The sequence below is a fragment of the Pseudopipra pipra genome, chromosome 2, assembly GCF_036250125.1.
Source record: "Pseudopipra pipra isolate bDixPip1 chromosome 2, bDixPip1.hap1, whole genome shotgun sequence".
Lineage (NCBI taxonomy): Eukaryota > Metazoa > Chordata > Aves > Passeriformes > Pipridae > Pseudopipra > Pseudopipra pipra.
Genome location: NC_087550.1, coordinates 12,064,574 through 12,081,943, shown reverse-complemented (window position 1 = coordinate 12,081,943; position 17,370 = coordinate 12,064,574). Strand labels below are relative to the sequence as shown.

At 38.6% G+C, this 17,370-nt stretch overlaps 1 protein-coding gene across 11 annotated transcripts in view; it reads right to left on the bottom strand.

Annotated features, from left to right (window-relative positions):
• Positions 1 to 17,370, bottom strand: part of LOC135409019 (uncharacterized) — a 382,762-nt gene that overhangs the window by 90,256 nt on the left and 275,136 nt on the right. For 10 of the 11 annotated variants that reach the window (XR_010427981.1, XR_010427983.1, XR_010427985.1 and 7 more), the window contains one exon: positions 5,769 to 8,158. The exons of the other annotated variant lie outside the window; for it this stretch is intronic. Coding sequence is in view for 6 of the 10 variants with exons in the window: in XM_064643992.1 (XP_064500062.1) it covers positions 7,958 to 8,158 (201 nt within the window). In the remaining 4 variants the exon portion in view is untranslated. Of the gene's footprint in view, positions 1 to 5,768; positions 8,159 to 17,370 lie in introns of those variants that run through there. 11 annotated transcript variants of the gene reach the window in all.

Below are 17,370 nucleotides of genomic sequence, written 5' to 3'. Positions count from 1 at the left end.
GGGAATGATTACCAAATTTCAGAAAGCCAAGCTGCAGCCTTTGGAATTTATTAACTCGTAAAAGCCTACCAAACCTCAATACTCAGATACTGGCAACACCCACAAGAAATCTAACCCCTGAGTCAGTCAGGAGAGGTTTCCAATACTGCACAGGTAACCTGTTGCACTTTTAAACATCCAGCCATTGCTTAAGAACTGGGTGCCTCAATGACTCCTAAAATATCAATGTTTTGACCATAGTCCTCTATTTCAGAAGGAGACATAAGTTTAAGAATTAATATCCAAAATAATATGCCAACATAATAAACATCAAAAAAGCATGGCCTCCTAGGTTTATTTAAAATCTAACAGTAAATCTAACTCCTTGAATACTCCACTGTGTGTGCATAAATAACATCAGCAGGAGCTATAAGCACTGTGTATCCTCAGGCTTGTGACAAATCTTCCCAACAGAGAGATGAACCCTTCACTTTGCAGCGAAAAGCTGTAAATCCCACCACAAAATGGCTGCACCGGCCATTTCACATCCTGGGTTTGCCACTGGGATGCTGGGCGGGATAGGAACGGAGAGGTGCTGTGCATGGCTGGTGCTGTGCCTGGATAAGGCTCACAGCAGCTGCTGCAGGATGGCAGGCACTGTGAAAGTCCATGGACCAGAACTGCCTGCCCACCTGCTGTATGCCCAAAGCAGAACCAGGCTCCTCGAGGATAAGGACTGATTGTCAAAACCTCTGGAAATATCAATCTGAATAAATGCTGGCAGCAAATGTTTCTTGCACATCACTAGCAGAAACTACCTCTGCTGAAGAGTGCAGCAGAAAGTTATTCCATAGCCCACCTTCCCCAAATCACAGTTATTAAATCTGATGTTCCACAAATGAACTTCTGATCTGATCGTGCAGAGAGCAGGGCTATTATGCTCCAAAAGGAGCAAGAAGTTGACCTTTATCTGAAAAACTGCAACTAGCAACTGAAAACATAACCTCTGACAGCTTGTTGTTTCTGAACAGGGCCAAGGGAGGAGAGGCAGATTCTGCAAAAATTTACAAGTAGGGGTGATCCTTCATATTCAGGATGAAGGACTACTGTGAAGAGAAATGCAAAAAGTGGGAGCAAGGCTAATTTAAACTCTTAGGATAACAAAGCTGGCATCTTGTAGGGCCCTACAGTGGGGCTGTGGAAGGGACTAAAACAAAGAGATGATCACCATATTGGAAGAGAAGAAAAGGGGAGAGGTGACAGTTACGCAGTAGTAATATTGTGAATCTATTTCACAGAATAACTTTAGAGAGAAAGCAACAAACTTGTCCAATTCTTCAGCATATCTATACCAACATGGACGGAAATGTTTTAGAAGTAGAGAGAGCTAGAAATTATGGTAAGATCCCACAATCAAATTTATTTCTAGACACAAAGTTGTTCCTTACACTTCAAAGGTAGTTTGCAGAGGAGAGAGAGTACAGGGGAACAGACAGCGAACCATGAAGACTTTTCCACTGCCAACTGTCTCACTTGTATGAAAATCAGTACATAAATTGGAAAAACAGAATCTACTTCTTTATGCATTGAAGATACTCACTCCATCTGATTTACCATCATCTGATGGAGATGCTCTGAGTGAAGGGACGCATTATGAAGAAATGCATTCTACTAGGAAAGGCTTGAGTTTGAAATTAAATCCTCTGCAAAACTTTTCAAGAAGTATTTACCTTCACTGAAGTCTTTTCATGGCCCTGCTTATTTCTACTTTAAACTTCTCATTTATTGTACTTTAAGCCCCATCAGTGAATGTAAATGGGGTTTCACTATACGTTTAGTGCATTCAAGCATTCTTTGTTACAGTTCCCACCCTGCCGCATTATGTGAGCTCTGCCACGGAAGTCCAGCAGTCGGTTTGTTTTCTGCTATTAATAAAAGAACCTACTTTTCCCTACTTCTTTGAAGAAGTTGAAAGGGCTACATGTTAGAGGGGGAGGTGGTGGGGAACAGACTGTGGTGTAATCCCCAAACGCAAATGCTGTCTAGATTAGAAACCTCCCTGAAGAAAATTTACAAATGCTAAGACTGTGCTTTTTGTGTGATGAACACTAGAGCAATAACTTAGCCACATACTGGGTTCTGCCTAATGCTTAAGGAGCCTACTAGGTGAAAGGAATTAAATGAAAAAAAAAATCTTCCAGTTGGCACTGTGCCCATGCCATCCAACCCTTTCGGTATCCACTGACTTACTAATCCAACTATTTTCATTTTTTCATATGTATTTCATCACTGAGGTAACTTAATATAATACTTGGGAATCTGTTAAAATAATAATAACAAACACACTAATGGGATTTACACACTGCCAGTGTTTTTACATAGTCCGGGAAAAGCTTAATTAAAGGGGTGGGACGTGTCTCTGCTGAATAGCTGTTTTTCCTTCATACCTTCCCATGCATGACACGCACACATCCAAGAAAAGAAGTTGGGGGTGGTGGTGGTGGAAGAAAACCACCCAAAACCAAAACCAAAATTACCAGCCCTAAACTACTCAGCACAACCTTGTTGATTTGCTTGGCCATTTAAATAAATGAATATGCTCCTTGTAGAGAATCACGGCCCCAGTGCAACAGCTAACGAGTAAAAGGAAAGTACAGAATATTATCTGCCTTTTTCCCTATAGGATATTCATAGTGTTCAAAGTATCATTACCGTATCTAGTTTATCACACAATTACAACTAATCCTTAACTCCTAAATAAGTAGGAACAGGCATAAAAATTGCATTTCTGAAAGCCTACTAGATAAAGTTTAGTCTATAATCAACTGGATGATTCTATGATTAATTTTAAATCCTCCTTAATAGGTTAAAGACGTTTATAAAGATGAAATAATTTTATCTGTGTTGATCTCATTAATCTTACATTCTCTTAGTCTCCAAGGCTTCCATATTCCATCCACTTGTTGCTGCTCAGACACTGCAATTAAAGCATAGCTTTGCACATCAGTCAATAGTGCTGGACTCACCGTGTAAGAATAACTCAAGTGTTGCCAAGGAATGGAACGACGTAGCATCCAACAAACTCTGAAGATGCCTATTGTAATCATCAAACAATGAAAAACTTTAACAAGGTGATGAATGTCTCAGATATGTTGTTTGGACAAAAATACTTTAAACGAACATAATAAAATAAACCAACTTATAATCGAGCGATACAGTTTCAGCTAGTACTTTTATAGTATTCCAGATATTTTTTCCCATTGTCTGTATCTATCTGACTACCTAGCTAGTTATAGACCTCAGGCATTCTTTAATTCTGTTTTTTCTTGGTAGGCTACAGTTGGTCCCTAAGAGGAGATGACTGCTTTTCAGTGTGAAATTATGTACCCACTCAGGAATTGAGCCTAATCATCACACGGGCAAATCAAAATGATGGCTACATTTACTGCCTGCAGAATTTTCTTCTGCACTGCATATTAACACACTGAAAATGTTGTGTTAGCTTATTGTGAACGTGCCGATTTTCATTACCCATGGAAAGGCAGAACATCTTCTGTTAAACTTCATTGACATTTTTCATCAAATGAACAGAGCAATGCCCCGAAATGTGATAATTGTAGATTCTTGTTATACAACTTTGAGTAAAATATTCTTTCCTCTAATTCCACCAGTAATTAACTTGGAGTGGAATTCCCTTGACTCATGTAACAGTCTTCAGCACTGTATTAATGGATCCGAGAGTTTATGTGGTTTAAAAAGGAATCCTGCCCCATACATGTAATATTATATTAAGGTGCTAAAGACTTTCAGGTTAATGAAAAGAACTGATCAAATCACTCCATCTTGAGCTATAAGCATTTTTTAAAAATTGTATTGTTTGGGTTAAATATGAAATGGTATCTTGTTGAAACTTAAAATGCTTCCAAAATGAAGCTCTGGAAAATTGTTGCATCTCCCATGAAGACTAAAAATTAAAGTAGACAATTATCATAATAATAACTCAATTGTACATGTCAGACAAAAGAGAAGCTAATACTTCCCTCTGCTTTTTGACTGATGTTTTTGTTGGGCTGTAGCTAAACAGCACTTTAAGTTGACAGTAAATTAGCAAACAATATGAGAGAGGAAAAAAGAAAAAAAATCATGTAGGGGTTAAGATGTTTATGTAAAACAGTGATTTTCCTTTTTAAAATTAAAACGTACAAATAAGCTGGTGTCAGGGACTAGGTGATCCTTCATTTCCACCGCATTGAGCAGGCTCACATCAGCAGCAGACAGCCGTTAATATATGCGTCTGGCTCAGTCTGGTCTACCAACTAGGAATTCATCGAATTGTTAATATCATTCCTTTTTTGTATGCACCACACATCATTTTCACTCTCTCTCTCTCTCTCTCTTCCTCCCCCTTTGCAAGAGCTTGTGTTTTGGTTTTTTGTTTTTGTTGTAGCACAAGCTGATTACTCTGAAATCACATATTAAATAGCATTTAAATGCATTTTGCACTGAAACAACATCAAGTCATATAGAAATGAGAGTATATTGAAATTCTGTACATATATCTAAGCATAGCATATTGAAGATGATGCTTTCTATTTATTTATGCTAATAGAGACAGCTTTCATATACTGTCACAGGGTAAATAAGACTGCTTTCTATATGGTGTCTGTAGGCATTGTCACATAGCCCCAGGACTATATCTTAGTCTTGGTGGGAATTTTGCCCGAGTGGAGACCGTGATTCTCCCTCCCCTTCATCCACCTCTGCCCTACCAGTGTACCTGAGGTTGGCTTGGCTGTGTTGAGACTGGGGAAGAAGAGGGAGGAGGAAAAGAGGAAGGCAATGCACCAACTTTTTCATCTCTATGGCAAGGGGCAGCACTGAGTACAATGGGCAGAGCAGAGCCACTGGAGTCATCCCAGTTCAAGCAGTAATGCAGAGGCAGGACTGCATATTTACAGCTTTTTGCTGTAGCACCAAATACACTAGGCAGGGGTTTCTAATAATTCATTTTCTTCTCATTCTCAGTGCAGAGCAGAGCATAGTTGAAATCTTCAGACTGACAGACCAAATGTTTCACACTAGAGTTTCACCTTCGCTGCACTCACAGTGTTAAATGCAAAGCGAATTCAGAGTGCTGAATGTGAACTACCCTCATTCAAGTAAATTTTGCTGATTGAAAAATAAATGCAACGAAAATCTTTAATATGCATAGACATGTGCACAGTATAGCTGATTAAATCTATAAGGGTTTTTATTTTGATAAATACTATGCGTAATTTAAATTGCATATTGACATGTATATACCAACATGCAATATGGTTTTATCTCATTATGCAGCTTGAATGAACAGAATACCTGTTCAGCTGATCAGTATCTTAAATAATCTGTTTTCAGGATTGAAAACTGCTGTACAGAACACATGTCAATTGCTGCTGAAGGGCTTGAGGAGTGTAGCACCTAGCTGGGTGTGTTTGCCCTTCCTGTACACATTCAGATTGACTTCTCCAATACTGCCTAAACAGAAGTCAATGTTGAATATCATGTCTGTGTTAAAAAGTTACGTCTGTATCTAAATTTTTGCAAGTCGCTCTTTTGGGTGTTCTTAGCATGTGGGACTGACAGTTTACGAAGAAAAGAATTGCATATTTACAGGAACTGTATCATCATTGTAATTGCTAAGGCAATATTTTTATGACTATTTAAAGACTAATTATATCTTGAGCAACTTGAAAACTATGTACAGCGCACAGTTTCTGTCTCTTAAGAAAACAAGACAAGAAGAAAAAGTATTACACTAACAGATAAGAACCATTTATTTTAACAATAGTGTTGATGCTTACAATAAAACACAATTCCTCCCACGCAAGTGGAAAAAATATACTGCAGCCAAAATACCACTTCTGAAACGAACAAATAGTTTAGATGCCTGATCTGTGTGAAGTCTTTGTTTCAGTGAAGTCTGATGTATCAACAAGGTCTTGCAGCATCTTGGTTAGACACAGGAAACAGAGAAAAATTACTCAGAACTAAACCACCTATAAAATATTAAGAAATACGAATCATATTCTGTGTTGTAGATAGGAAGTTTGAGTTTAATGAACAGTGTGCTTGTGAAATACCTCGTGTGCTTGTGAATCTTCTTATGCAAAGTCAGTGAAGTACTTAACACATGAGGGACAATCTAAAGCTCACACTGCTTTTTGTCAGAGGGGTGAAAAATGCAAAAAGTGATGGAGAAGCTAGAAGTTGGGTCTGCTACTTAGAGTACTGGTGGCTCACTTTAAGTTGAACAGGTACAAGAAAGTGATTCTACGTGCAAAGTGATTTTAATGCTGTAGTATGATTTTTAAACCAATATTCCATCTCAGATTAAAATGTAAATTAAATGAGAGAATATTTTAAATGACATATTGTGTTTTCACTTGGACAAAGAAAAAAGATGGCAATTAACTACAAAATACTCTTTGTCCCATGCTACAGGAAAAGCTAAGCAACAGTTTTCCTGTAGACTGAAATCATTATTCAAACAATAGAATGAATGTTTTCTAGGCCTCAAACATCAGTGTTTTTGTTTTATGTTTTAAAAGTTAATGCTGCAACACTCAGGATGACTCTATATTTGTGGTAATTATCAGAATTTTCTATAATAGTAATAGTAATATTATGGTTGAAAGCCTTTTGTATATTTTAGTATCAGTTTTGAGAGGGGGGGTTTTGTTGGTTTTGTTTTTTGGTTTTTTTTTTTTAGGTGTAAACTGGTATTCAGATTAAATTTTAATTCTAAATGTTACATGGCATTTAGTTCAGTTTTCTAAACATATAAATATGTAACTTCCTAATGTTGCACAATGGATAACAGTTGTTTAGATTTTTTTTTTCTTTTTTCTTTTAGGAACAGTTGTGTTGCTTAACATTTGAAATAGTTATCTTTTCCTTTTTACCCTTTGAGACAAGGAAAGCTCCTTTGGTTCTCTAAATTCTGCAGAGAAACAATCACAGTCCAAAGCTGCTGGTTCCCCTCCGCCTAGGTCCCAAGAGCCTGACTTGTGATTGTTGCTAAAAAACCTCACAAGTTAGGGTCTCAGGGACTAGGAAAAGTCCGATACGGTCCAGTAGAATTCGTCTTCCAATAAACTGAATTGCTTAGTAGTCATAATCGCTGTCAGCAAAACTTTCACTGTTATTGTTAAAAAAAAAAAAAAACAACCCCCCAAAAAAACCCTAAAAACAACATCCCCCCCAAATCAACAACCCCTCCTTCCCCCCAGATAAACAAACCACAGTTTCAAGTAGGGGGCAGAAAAGATCAAATAAGCAGGTAAGACACATACATACATTCAAACAATGTATCAGCTGACCGAACAGACTTTTCTGAGAGTATAGTCCTTAACTTTTGAAAAGAAAAAACAAAGAACACAGGAAAAAAATCTTCACTGCCTCATCTTGCAAGCAGCCATATTATTATAATGCATCTGAGGGAAGCCTCTATAAACGGGTTAAAATCTGCTTCCAGCAGATTTGTACAGTAACAATTTTATTATATTTTCCTTAATGCCTGAAAGAAGGATTAAATGCTTGTTAAGGGGGTTCTAATTGAAATATTTCCCCATTATAGTTTCAGTCCTACTGTTCAGGTGGGCCCTGGGTTGCAGAGTACTTTAAACCCATTCACGATGCAAGGATAACCTTTGGGCGTGTATTCACTTTTTGCCTCTTCCCCACGTTCAACATTTAATCCTTCTACAGACTGCTACAAAAAGCTTCTTCCTTTCCAATGGCAAAACTATACTTCACTCCATAAGCTGCAGAAAACATTGACATGCAGAGATTGTTGTCACTTGAACCAGATTACTCAAAGCACACATAACTTTCAAATACTGTCGATACAGTAAGAAGAAATGCTCGGATTTCCCGAATAATTTGTTCTGAAGCCGAACACTTTTAATGGCACGACCACAATCCTGAATTACTTTTGCATTCATTCTCCTCCGATCTTTAGCCTTGTTTGCAGAACGAAAAAGAAAATTTCTACTTTAGGGACAAGATCCACCGTGGCTTTTTTTATTTTTTTTTCCTCTCCATCAGATCCCAGAGCAAAAGAAACAGCAGCCATAAAGGTCCTAGCCACTGGAGCAGAATCTGGCATAGAAAACTCAGTGCTCTTCGGGAAGCCGTTCAGCTTTAAAAAGGAAAAAAAAAAAAAAGAGAAGAGGGGGGGAAGAATTAGAATCTCTGCTGGTCGAACAGGTGAATCATCCATTTACAAGAAAGCTGTACAGAGTGCTCTGCCGAAGAAAAGATTTGCCAGTGCCCCCCACCCCCACCCCTGCCCTTCACCCTCCCCTCCACACTGATACTTCAGATTTCAGAACATTTTGGATTATTTAAAATATTATTTCAGCTGATGATATAATGCAACATTATATAAGAGCCGTTTCTTTGTCACTGTGCACCATTCAATCAGTTATGCCTCAGACACAAAATAGTTAAATGAAACAAAATATATATATATGAGAGAGATATATATGTATAGCAGCCCCTAGATTTCATTCAATTTCTTTTTTTAAAGTTGATCATGATTTAACAAACAATTTTGACCACAGCTTTCAAATCAATAATTAGAATGAAAAATCTCTCCCCTCTATAAATATGACATTAACATAATTATACCACCCCCATCGCATAGACCCATCCTCTTTAGGGAATACATCTGATGCTCTGAAGATGGAAATCAGTCAGATTTTAGTTGCTCTCGAACGTACCTTTGCTTCTCACTGACTGACTGGCTTTACCTTCCATGCACACACACAGTCACCAGCACACACACGCACACACACACATACACATGCGCGCGCACATACACACACACACACGCACAAAAAGGCAAGGCAAAGCAGCGGATGCTGACTCAGAGCAGTTGTGTGTGGAGGGGGTGGTATCGGCTGGTATTTTCACTGCACTCATCATTAACATTAACTCACTCTCTAGCATCCACCCTCTCTCAGACCTGCTGGACTGCAGTATTTGCATGACGCTGTCACTCTAGCCCTTGTGGGTCAGATGTTAGAAGAAAAAAAAAAACAAACAAAAAACCTCAAGGCTCTCATAAGGAATGCCTTCATTTCTTCCAAAGGGTCCCTCTTCTTATTTTTCCACCTTTCTACTTCCTCTGTTGCTGTGTCTCAGTTGTTTGACATCTTTCCGGAAGAAAATGTCTTGAGCTGCAATAAGCCAGTAGTCAGTCGGTCCTCCCCTCACCTCACACTCCTATTCCCACCCCCTTTTTTTCCTAATCAATAAGACAGATCTCCAAATGCAGTTGTGAAAACAGGCTCTGACACACAGACTTTCATCCTCGATCCTCTGCCTCAGGAATAGCAGGCAACCCAGGCTCACACGTGATGTAGAGAGAAATAATGCCAGTAATTCTTGAACAGTCTTAGGAGTTTATTCTACGCCTTCTTCATTTTTTCCTTTGCTCGAATAAATACCAGTGGGAAGGACATGCTAGCTCTCAAAAGCTACAAGGATTCACTTCTTCAGAAAATAATGAACCTTAAAAGACTAATATTAATCTTCCTCAAAATTAATGCTATCTTTCCCCCCCTTCATTGTGCTCTTTATAAGTAGGAATTGTCTCATAGCCAAAACCCTGCCAGGGTCTGAATCACCATTCACTGTGCTGAAACCGTGAGTTTCTGGACTTCAACTGGCATTTAACTGGACTAAGCAAATTTTTTTTTCTCTTTTCTTTTTTTTATTTATTTTTTTAGACTTCTTAATTAAAATAAAATATAAAATAGAAGCTGCTTGAGTCAGAGAGAGCACTGCGAGAGAACAATGGCAATACACCCTCACCACCACACTGAGTCCTGAAAATGCATGTTTGAGCTACACTTGTGTATTTTTTCTGTATGGTATTTGCTCCGTGTTGGTAGAGAAGCCTGAACACATACACGTACACCAAATACACACACACACAGAAACTCAAGACGCGTACATAAAATACACAACACAAAACAAAGCACAAAGGCTGATAACTGAAACACAGGCACAAGTTGTCTGACAGGCTATGAAAATCCACAGAGCATAATTATTGTGTGCAGTTTTACCTTGTTCCTTTGTTCTTAAGGCAAGGGACTTTAATGACTTACGGTGTTGACAGTCTTTCGGCTTTTCCCTTTTTACGCCAACAGTATTTGGGAATTACTTTTCCAGACAATACCACACCACTGTGATTCGCGGTATAAAAATTATTTACCAGAGGGGGGGACAGGTGATACGCAATTCGCCAGCCAATTCTCAGAGCTGCCTGGTGCCGTAGAAGCACTCGGCGTAGCCGGGCGGGCAGGTCCCAGGATGCAGTGCTGCACCGCAGTCCCGGCTCAGGTAGCCAGGTTTTGGCAACCTTAAGGCAGCAGCAAAGGTGAAGGGCATCCACTTGCAGGAAAGGTCCAAAAGAAAACACCGCGCAGCCCCGAAGTAAAGACAGAAAGCCAAAACGCCGGGGTACACGCCCTAAGCCCAGTTAGTACGCGCTTATGACCGGCCGTGGTGATGGCAATTAATTTCTTAGGAAAAGGACGGAGGAAAGTAGACAATTAGGAAACAGTTAAGTTTGTAATCTCAGTGAAAAGGGAGAGACAGAGACAGACACACACCCACAGACAGAGAGCGAGCGAAGAACACCAAGCATGAGACAACAAAAACAAGACCAAAATCAGATTTGGGAAACTGAAAAAATACAGGATTACAGCATTCAGCTTAGCATTTACTGAGGTTTAAAAAAAAAAAAAAAATTACCACATGCACAGCATGGCTTAAAATACTTATTGCCATCAACAGTCTGTGACGGATGCCGGTTTCTTACTGCTATACGTACATTAGATTGGTCATCGCCTCTTAATCTCCTTTTGCTCAGACCCATCCATTTTTTGCTGCTCCAGCATCTGTGCCCTTTATGCTTTTTTTCTGTATAGTTACCCACAATACCCTGGATAAATTAATGTCATGACCTCGCTATGGCTATCAGACAGAAAAAAAAGTCTACTATTTTAATAATTGAACGTGCGCGTACAGCAAACTGCCTACTGATAGCCCAGCTTTGTGGACTGCCTCCAAAAGCAGCCTTTGCTAGCTCTGCGAATCAGAAACAACAGATGCAAATACTAGCCACATAGTCCCGGCTCTCTGCCTTGCCTTTTTTTTTTTTTAAAAAACCCACCCTTTTCAGTCTGTGCCATTTCATGTTCCCTGCGTCTGTCCCCTCAACGGTTAAAAACATTAGCCTGATGAAATTAGAAGCTTCTGAATAAAAGCACGAGAAGATGAGTGAAAATTATAAATGGTTGCAAGATTCTGGAAATTTATATCCAGACGGTGAGTAGGGAAGAGTACCCAGGTTCAAGTGCTGAGCCTCACTCGGGAGCACCTCTGGGGCCAATGGGACTGCAGACTAGATTAAATCAATAGTCGTCTGAAACGAGATGTCGTAATCAATCAGCTCAATTACCACTGTCATAGATCTGGGCTTAAGGTCTTTCCTGATTCCACTCTTCTAATCATTAACCCTTATACATCCTCAAAACAGGAACTCACACTTGCTCTGCTGCCCTACCTTCAGACCATCAAAGTTTAACTTACTTAGCATTTTCCCCTCTTTTCCCCTTCCCCTATTTAAATAACATAAGAGTGGGTCGGCAAGGAATGTTTTAAATGTGAATATGGTGAGATTAGGTGCACTCTTTTAAGTGTACCTATTATATATTTGCTGCTGTGCCCTTATATATTATTATTATGCCTCCGGGAGTGGCTGGGTGGATCAAAGACTGCTGTTTAATTAACATTCAAGTCAGCTGTTTCCTTGGAGATTAAAAATAGAAGACTAGTTGAATTAAACTGAAGCTGTTCACTCCTTTCACTAATCCAATATTACAGAACCCTCCTCCCCTCAATCTAGTTAGAAACAACTCATTTCTGGTTAATCAGCCACCAGGAAAATCCATTTTCAGTTTGAGGGTAAGTGTGAAAAAGTTGGAAAGACAGTTTTGTGTGCATGTCTGAATTTCACGGAATTGCCCATCATTTACATTTTGCATCCACAGTACAGTAAATCCTCATGAAATGCAAGGAGGAAAGAACCATCAGATTTGACTATGATCAAAACCACTTTAAATTCTTGCCTGTAATTATTATTCGCTGTATGAAGATTAAATGTCAACCATTTAACTTTTTTTTTTTTTAATTCCTGTGCAGACCCTGAAAAGATTGAAAATCTTTTCATAAAAATGCTCCAGCAATTGCCACATATCGTACTCTCACTTTCTCAGGAGGAAAGAAAGAATCCAGCTAGCAGGTATCTGGAATTTTGGTCACTTTAATTTGATTTATTCTATTGATAGACTCAGATAATAATAGTGAAAGAAAACCCCGATAGATTTACAGTTACATCACTGCCTGCACACACTGCCTCTGTTTCCAAGCAGAACCACACCTTTTTTAACCATAGATCTGCTTCTCAGCTGGAAAGACCGAACGTACAGTGGCCTCAGTCCACACAGCACCGTGAACGCTGGATAGCACAATTAGCCCCCGTGCCATGGCACTGATATTTTGGGGAGGAATTTGTGCTCCTAGAAAAGCAAGAAAGTGGGTGTGAGATGGGGCAGCAAATTGGTGTCTCAGGGCAGAGGCAGATGCCGAGGTCGGGGGTCTGTCTGCGGGGAGGGCACCTGCCGGGGCAGGGCGCCGTGCTGTCCAAGACAGGTTATAATTGGAGATCGATTGCTGGATTTAATGACCCAGCTGTTTTCATTAGTTGAAACATAAAAAATTGGCCTAGAAAATGATTCGGCTGCTAGCATAGGTGCTTTTTACAGGCTTATGCCTCAGCCAGGAACGATTGTTGCAGTCACTGACCCCTCACAGATGGAAAAAAATGACCTCAGCTTTGCCTCTTTTCTGGGAAAGATTTAGCTGACAGGGGCATAGATACAAAAAGAACCTTAATTTTGTCCTTTAGTAATGCTAAATGAATGCACTGCACCAGACACCACCTTAAACTGGCTGAAGGGCACTGCTCAGTTTTGCAGGCAGCAGCTAAGACTGTGAGCATCATCCACAAGGGGACAGCATCCTCATCCACACTGGAAAGATGTAGTTTGTGTCCACGAAGAACAGAAAAAGGAGCAGCCATTGCTGAAAGCACCAAAAAATTAAAAAAAAAAAAAAAAAAAAAAGGAAAAAGAAGGTGTTTCCTGGATTATTACTTCTGGACAGAGAGGGAGGGGAGGTGAGGCTGGGCATGCATGTCAGTTATCAAAACCCACCCAAATATAGGATGAGCCTTTTGTTTCTTAGACAACAAGAGTAAGGTGATTTGCAATATTAATGCAAACTTTGTGTGACAGATAAGGACTCTCTGGAATAACAAATAATAATTTTAGGAGAATGTGATGACAAGAATTAAATATTACTGGAACAAAATCAAAATGTATCTAACAGGAGGGGAGAAATGCACTAATATTGAACACTATTCTGATTTTACAGTTCTCATCTTCATATTCTCAGTGTGCTCCAACTGGGACGCAACACACTCATCCTTCTTCTTTTTCTAGAAGCGAAAGTTTCTTCATCACAGTGCACATAAAAGCGTACTCATAAAATAAAAGGTTTAGTTTCTCTTAATGTAGCATGTAAATGACTTAGAACAGTGACACTGTTAGAATGACCCGTGCCTAGTTAGAATGACCTAGTCCATAGTTCTGTCCATAACACCTTCTCACCTCACTGATGAACACCAAAGAGATAAAGACTTCAGAAAATTCCCACAGCTATCTAGTTCCAGATCTGTCACCAAAAAACCCCAACCCTACCCTCCTATTTTCTTCTTTACAAACGCTACACCCAGACTGTCTTGTTATTTAGTAAGAGTGCCTTTTGTAACTTAGCTGAAATTCCCACCTGATTATGAAGTATTAAAAATATGTAGAGCCTACGCAACCTATTACAGAAAGGAAATCACAGAAATAAAATTACAGAGAAACAGCAATATCCTTCTCTTCCTACGCAAGCTCCATCTTACTCAAGAAATGCTATTATACCGTCTCCTTGCTGACTTGTCAATTTACCTGCCCTTTATTAAAACAAAGACACATGACAGCAGAAATCATTGCAGTTTGAATTACTCTGTGTGTGAATACTATTCAATAGACCTTGATTTCACCAACATTTTCAATTAAAAAAAGTAATTATTTGTGAAAACAAACCACTATGATATATATTCTTTTTTTGACTTATGTTTCCTTCAGCTTTGAAAGCATGAAATAATGAATGAATTAACTTTTCTATTTATGAACACTTTTTATACTTACATCACTACTTGATGTGTGTTACTGCTTAATACAGCATCAGCACAATGTGAAGAAAGGGCCCAGTACTAAAATGAAACTCCAACTGTTCAAAAAACTGTTTTTCACTAAACACTCAAGTCTGCATTTGCAGTCTGTTCAATAAGAAAGATGTAAAGTGCCAAGCACTATTTTAAAAATCCCGCTTCATAAATTTTCTAGTATGACATTTTTACTGTTTCCTGACTAATCAGGTATACAGGCATACATGTATATATATACATACATATATAATTGATCAAAACGCAAGATTACGTAGAACTAGATCACCAAAAGATGCTGTTTATTCCCAGAATTCATCCCTCCATGCTGGTTACACACTATTATTGCAATCATCAGTGGACCTGATCCTGAAATAGTGCAGTACAAGTCACTTTATTCAGACGAATAATGTCTCTGAAACGACCTGAACTATTTCTCAGAGCACCAATTCTTGGATACGTATATGCCACATAAGAATCTGAGTTTATAAAAGGAAATTAAAGACATTCAGTGCATGCTGCAAACAGTAACAGAATGTACAGAATTCTGCTATGGGGAAAAAACTTTCCTATTTTCTTAACGATGTGATCTGAAGATAAACATTTGTGAGAAACATTAGGACACACCATTTCTACAGCCTTGTTCTAAGAGGTTTCAAAAGCAGGCTGGGGAAAAGCAAAGCCTTTTAAGAAGAAAATACAAAATAGCAGGTTCCATGCCTGCAAAACTGGAATATTTTAAATTTTCTAGACAGTGAAGGTTAAAGCTATCCTGCATTCTCATAGTTCTCTCTCTCCTTTCAATCAATCTCATTGATTTTTTTTAAAGGTCAGAGGCTATACCTTCATTGATCAAAGAAACAGCCTGACACAGCGAAAGAGTCTGCCAATTCCAGACAGATCAATCACACCTTTGTCTGCTTTTGATACATTATGGTTATTTATTCTGCATCACCATGACTTTCTGTCGCATGGCTCTTAATGTAATAATGCTTCTCGGGGACAACAATAAAAAAGGGGGGAGGGGAAATATTCTGCTTAAAATATTTTAAACCTCTCTCTGGTATTTCTGAGGGTGGCTTATGATGGAACTTGGTCAACTTGTTTGATTTCATTTTTGCCTCGGAAAAGAACTGTTCTGGTATTTAGCTCTTCTTGGTCAGCACTTTGTAGGATTTTATAAAGGCAGCCCTTTGAAAACGATTTGTGCAAACTGTTCTTAGAAAAGTAATTAGATCTTGATAGGTCAACACTTACGATCTAATCACAACCATAATTTCCCGTGTTTAAGCACTGTTTTAGAAATGTTTTAATAAATAGAATGTAACCGATACTCGGCTACAGCTACGGACTGCTTTATGACTGTAAAATGAAACTAAATGGTCAGCCTAAAATAATTACTAGGAAATATTGCTGAATAAACAGATATAAGTGCTGAAAAGCTCCTGGCTTTGCAAACTATTATGCTGAAAGCCAGCTAAAGCTTTAAAAAATGCACTATATGCTCACTGTCTGTCGTGACTGAAAGTTCTGTGCTATTATTTAGCTTTTCATAGCTTCTGCAAGAAGTCTTCAAAATTCCTGTTGGTCTAATACCAAATCTTTTGTTCACATTTGGTAGCATATCGCTTCACAAGCAGTTTCTCTACTTAAGAGAAATCACTTTGGGGTCTTGGGATATTTGTTATTAGTAAAAGCATTAAAATCTAGTTCTGAAAGTGAAATTGTAGCCTAAGAGAAGTCAGTGGCAAAATACCCAGTGACTTCAGTGGAGTCAGGACTTCACTGCATGAAGTTACATCTCAACTCCTTCAATCCAAGTTACCTCCAGTAGAAAAGGCAGCTCGTGGGATTGCACAGGACCACAACCTTATAAAGATTAAAGAAACCCCAGCACATTTGTTAGCAAAATAGCTAACAAAGCTGTTGTGAGCTTTGTACTACTCAGCCTTATCAAAGACAGTGGAGCTGTTCAGTAAAATTAAGGATGCAAATCTTTGCAGAATCAGGATATCAGGTAATAAGACATAATCACCATCGTTAGAACATTAAAATAAGATATACGATAATCCAAACACTTGGCATTGGTTTCTGATTTCATTGTGCCTGCTCTGTAAATTATTGTGCACCCAATTTACAATTACATCAGCATTATTATGTAGAGCAAAAGGTAAGTGGTATACAAAGCTGAAATATTAAACCCATTAAAAAGTTATGAGTTTGACAGAGTCCCTACATGTATTTGTGTGCATGCCAAGAAATGCATTTGAAAACCTTTAACAAAAGGAAACTTGCCTTCCAGTGATAAACTGCAATGCCTAAAAGACATTGCTAAAATGCGACCGCCACTCTCAAAGGCCAAGAGACCTTAAAAGCGGTTGCTGGCTGAGAGCATTATACAAAAACATACAGTTTCTTCTGTAAAGAAATAAAGCTGAATGCAAAACATTTCAGAGAAGTTTTGAATAAGTCTATTTGTCCAGCTTACTTTGCAAAGGCTCTGAAGAAAACAGCACCATAAACACTTTCAGTCCCCACACAAGGGCTAAACAAAGAGTCCTCTTTCTAGCCATTTAATCCAGTAATTTATTTTTTCAACCATCACATAAATCGAAACACAGCTGTAACCAATGACTTGCAGATCCAGTTCCCTGCCAGCTGGATCCTGTTCTGCTGAAGCAGCAAGATTTTTACATTGTTCACTTCGGTACATCTGGAGAAATCATTTGGGTTCAAAGGTGACTAGAAAAGCTCTTTAAATAAACTCAACCAGCAGTGAAGAGAGGCCTACATATCTACAAAAGCTCCATGGAGTTCCATTTAAAAAGTTCTTTTCTTCAAATTAGTGAACAGAGCAGTTTGCTTCTTTAAATGTTTTATGATTATGACATTTTAATTGAATTATACACTCAAATATCTGTTTTGATGAAAAAGAAACCCTTTCCCCAAAATTTTCAAACATAATGTCAATATTCAAAAGCAATCAGTCATTAGGTTTTATA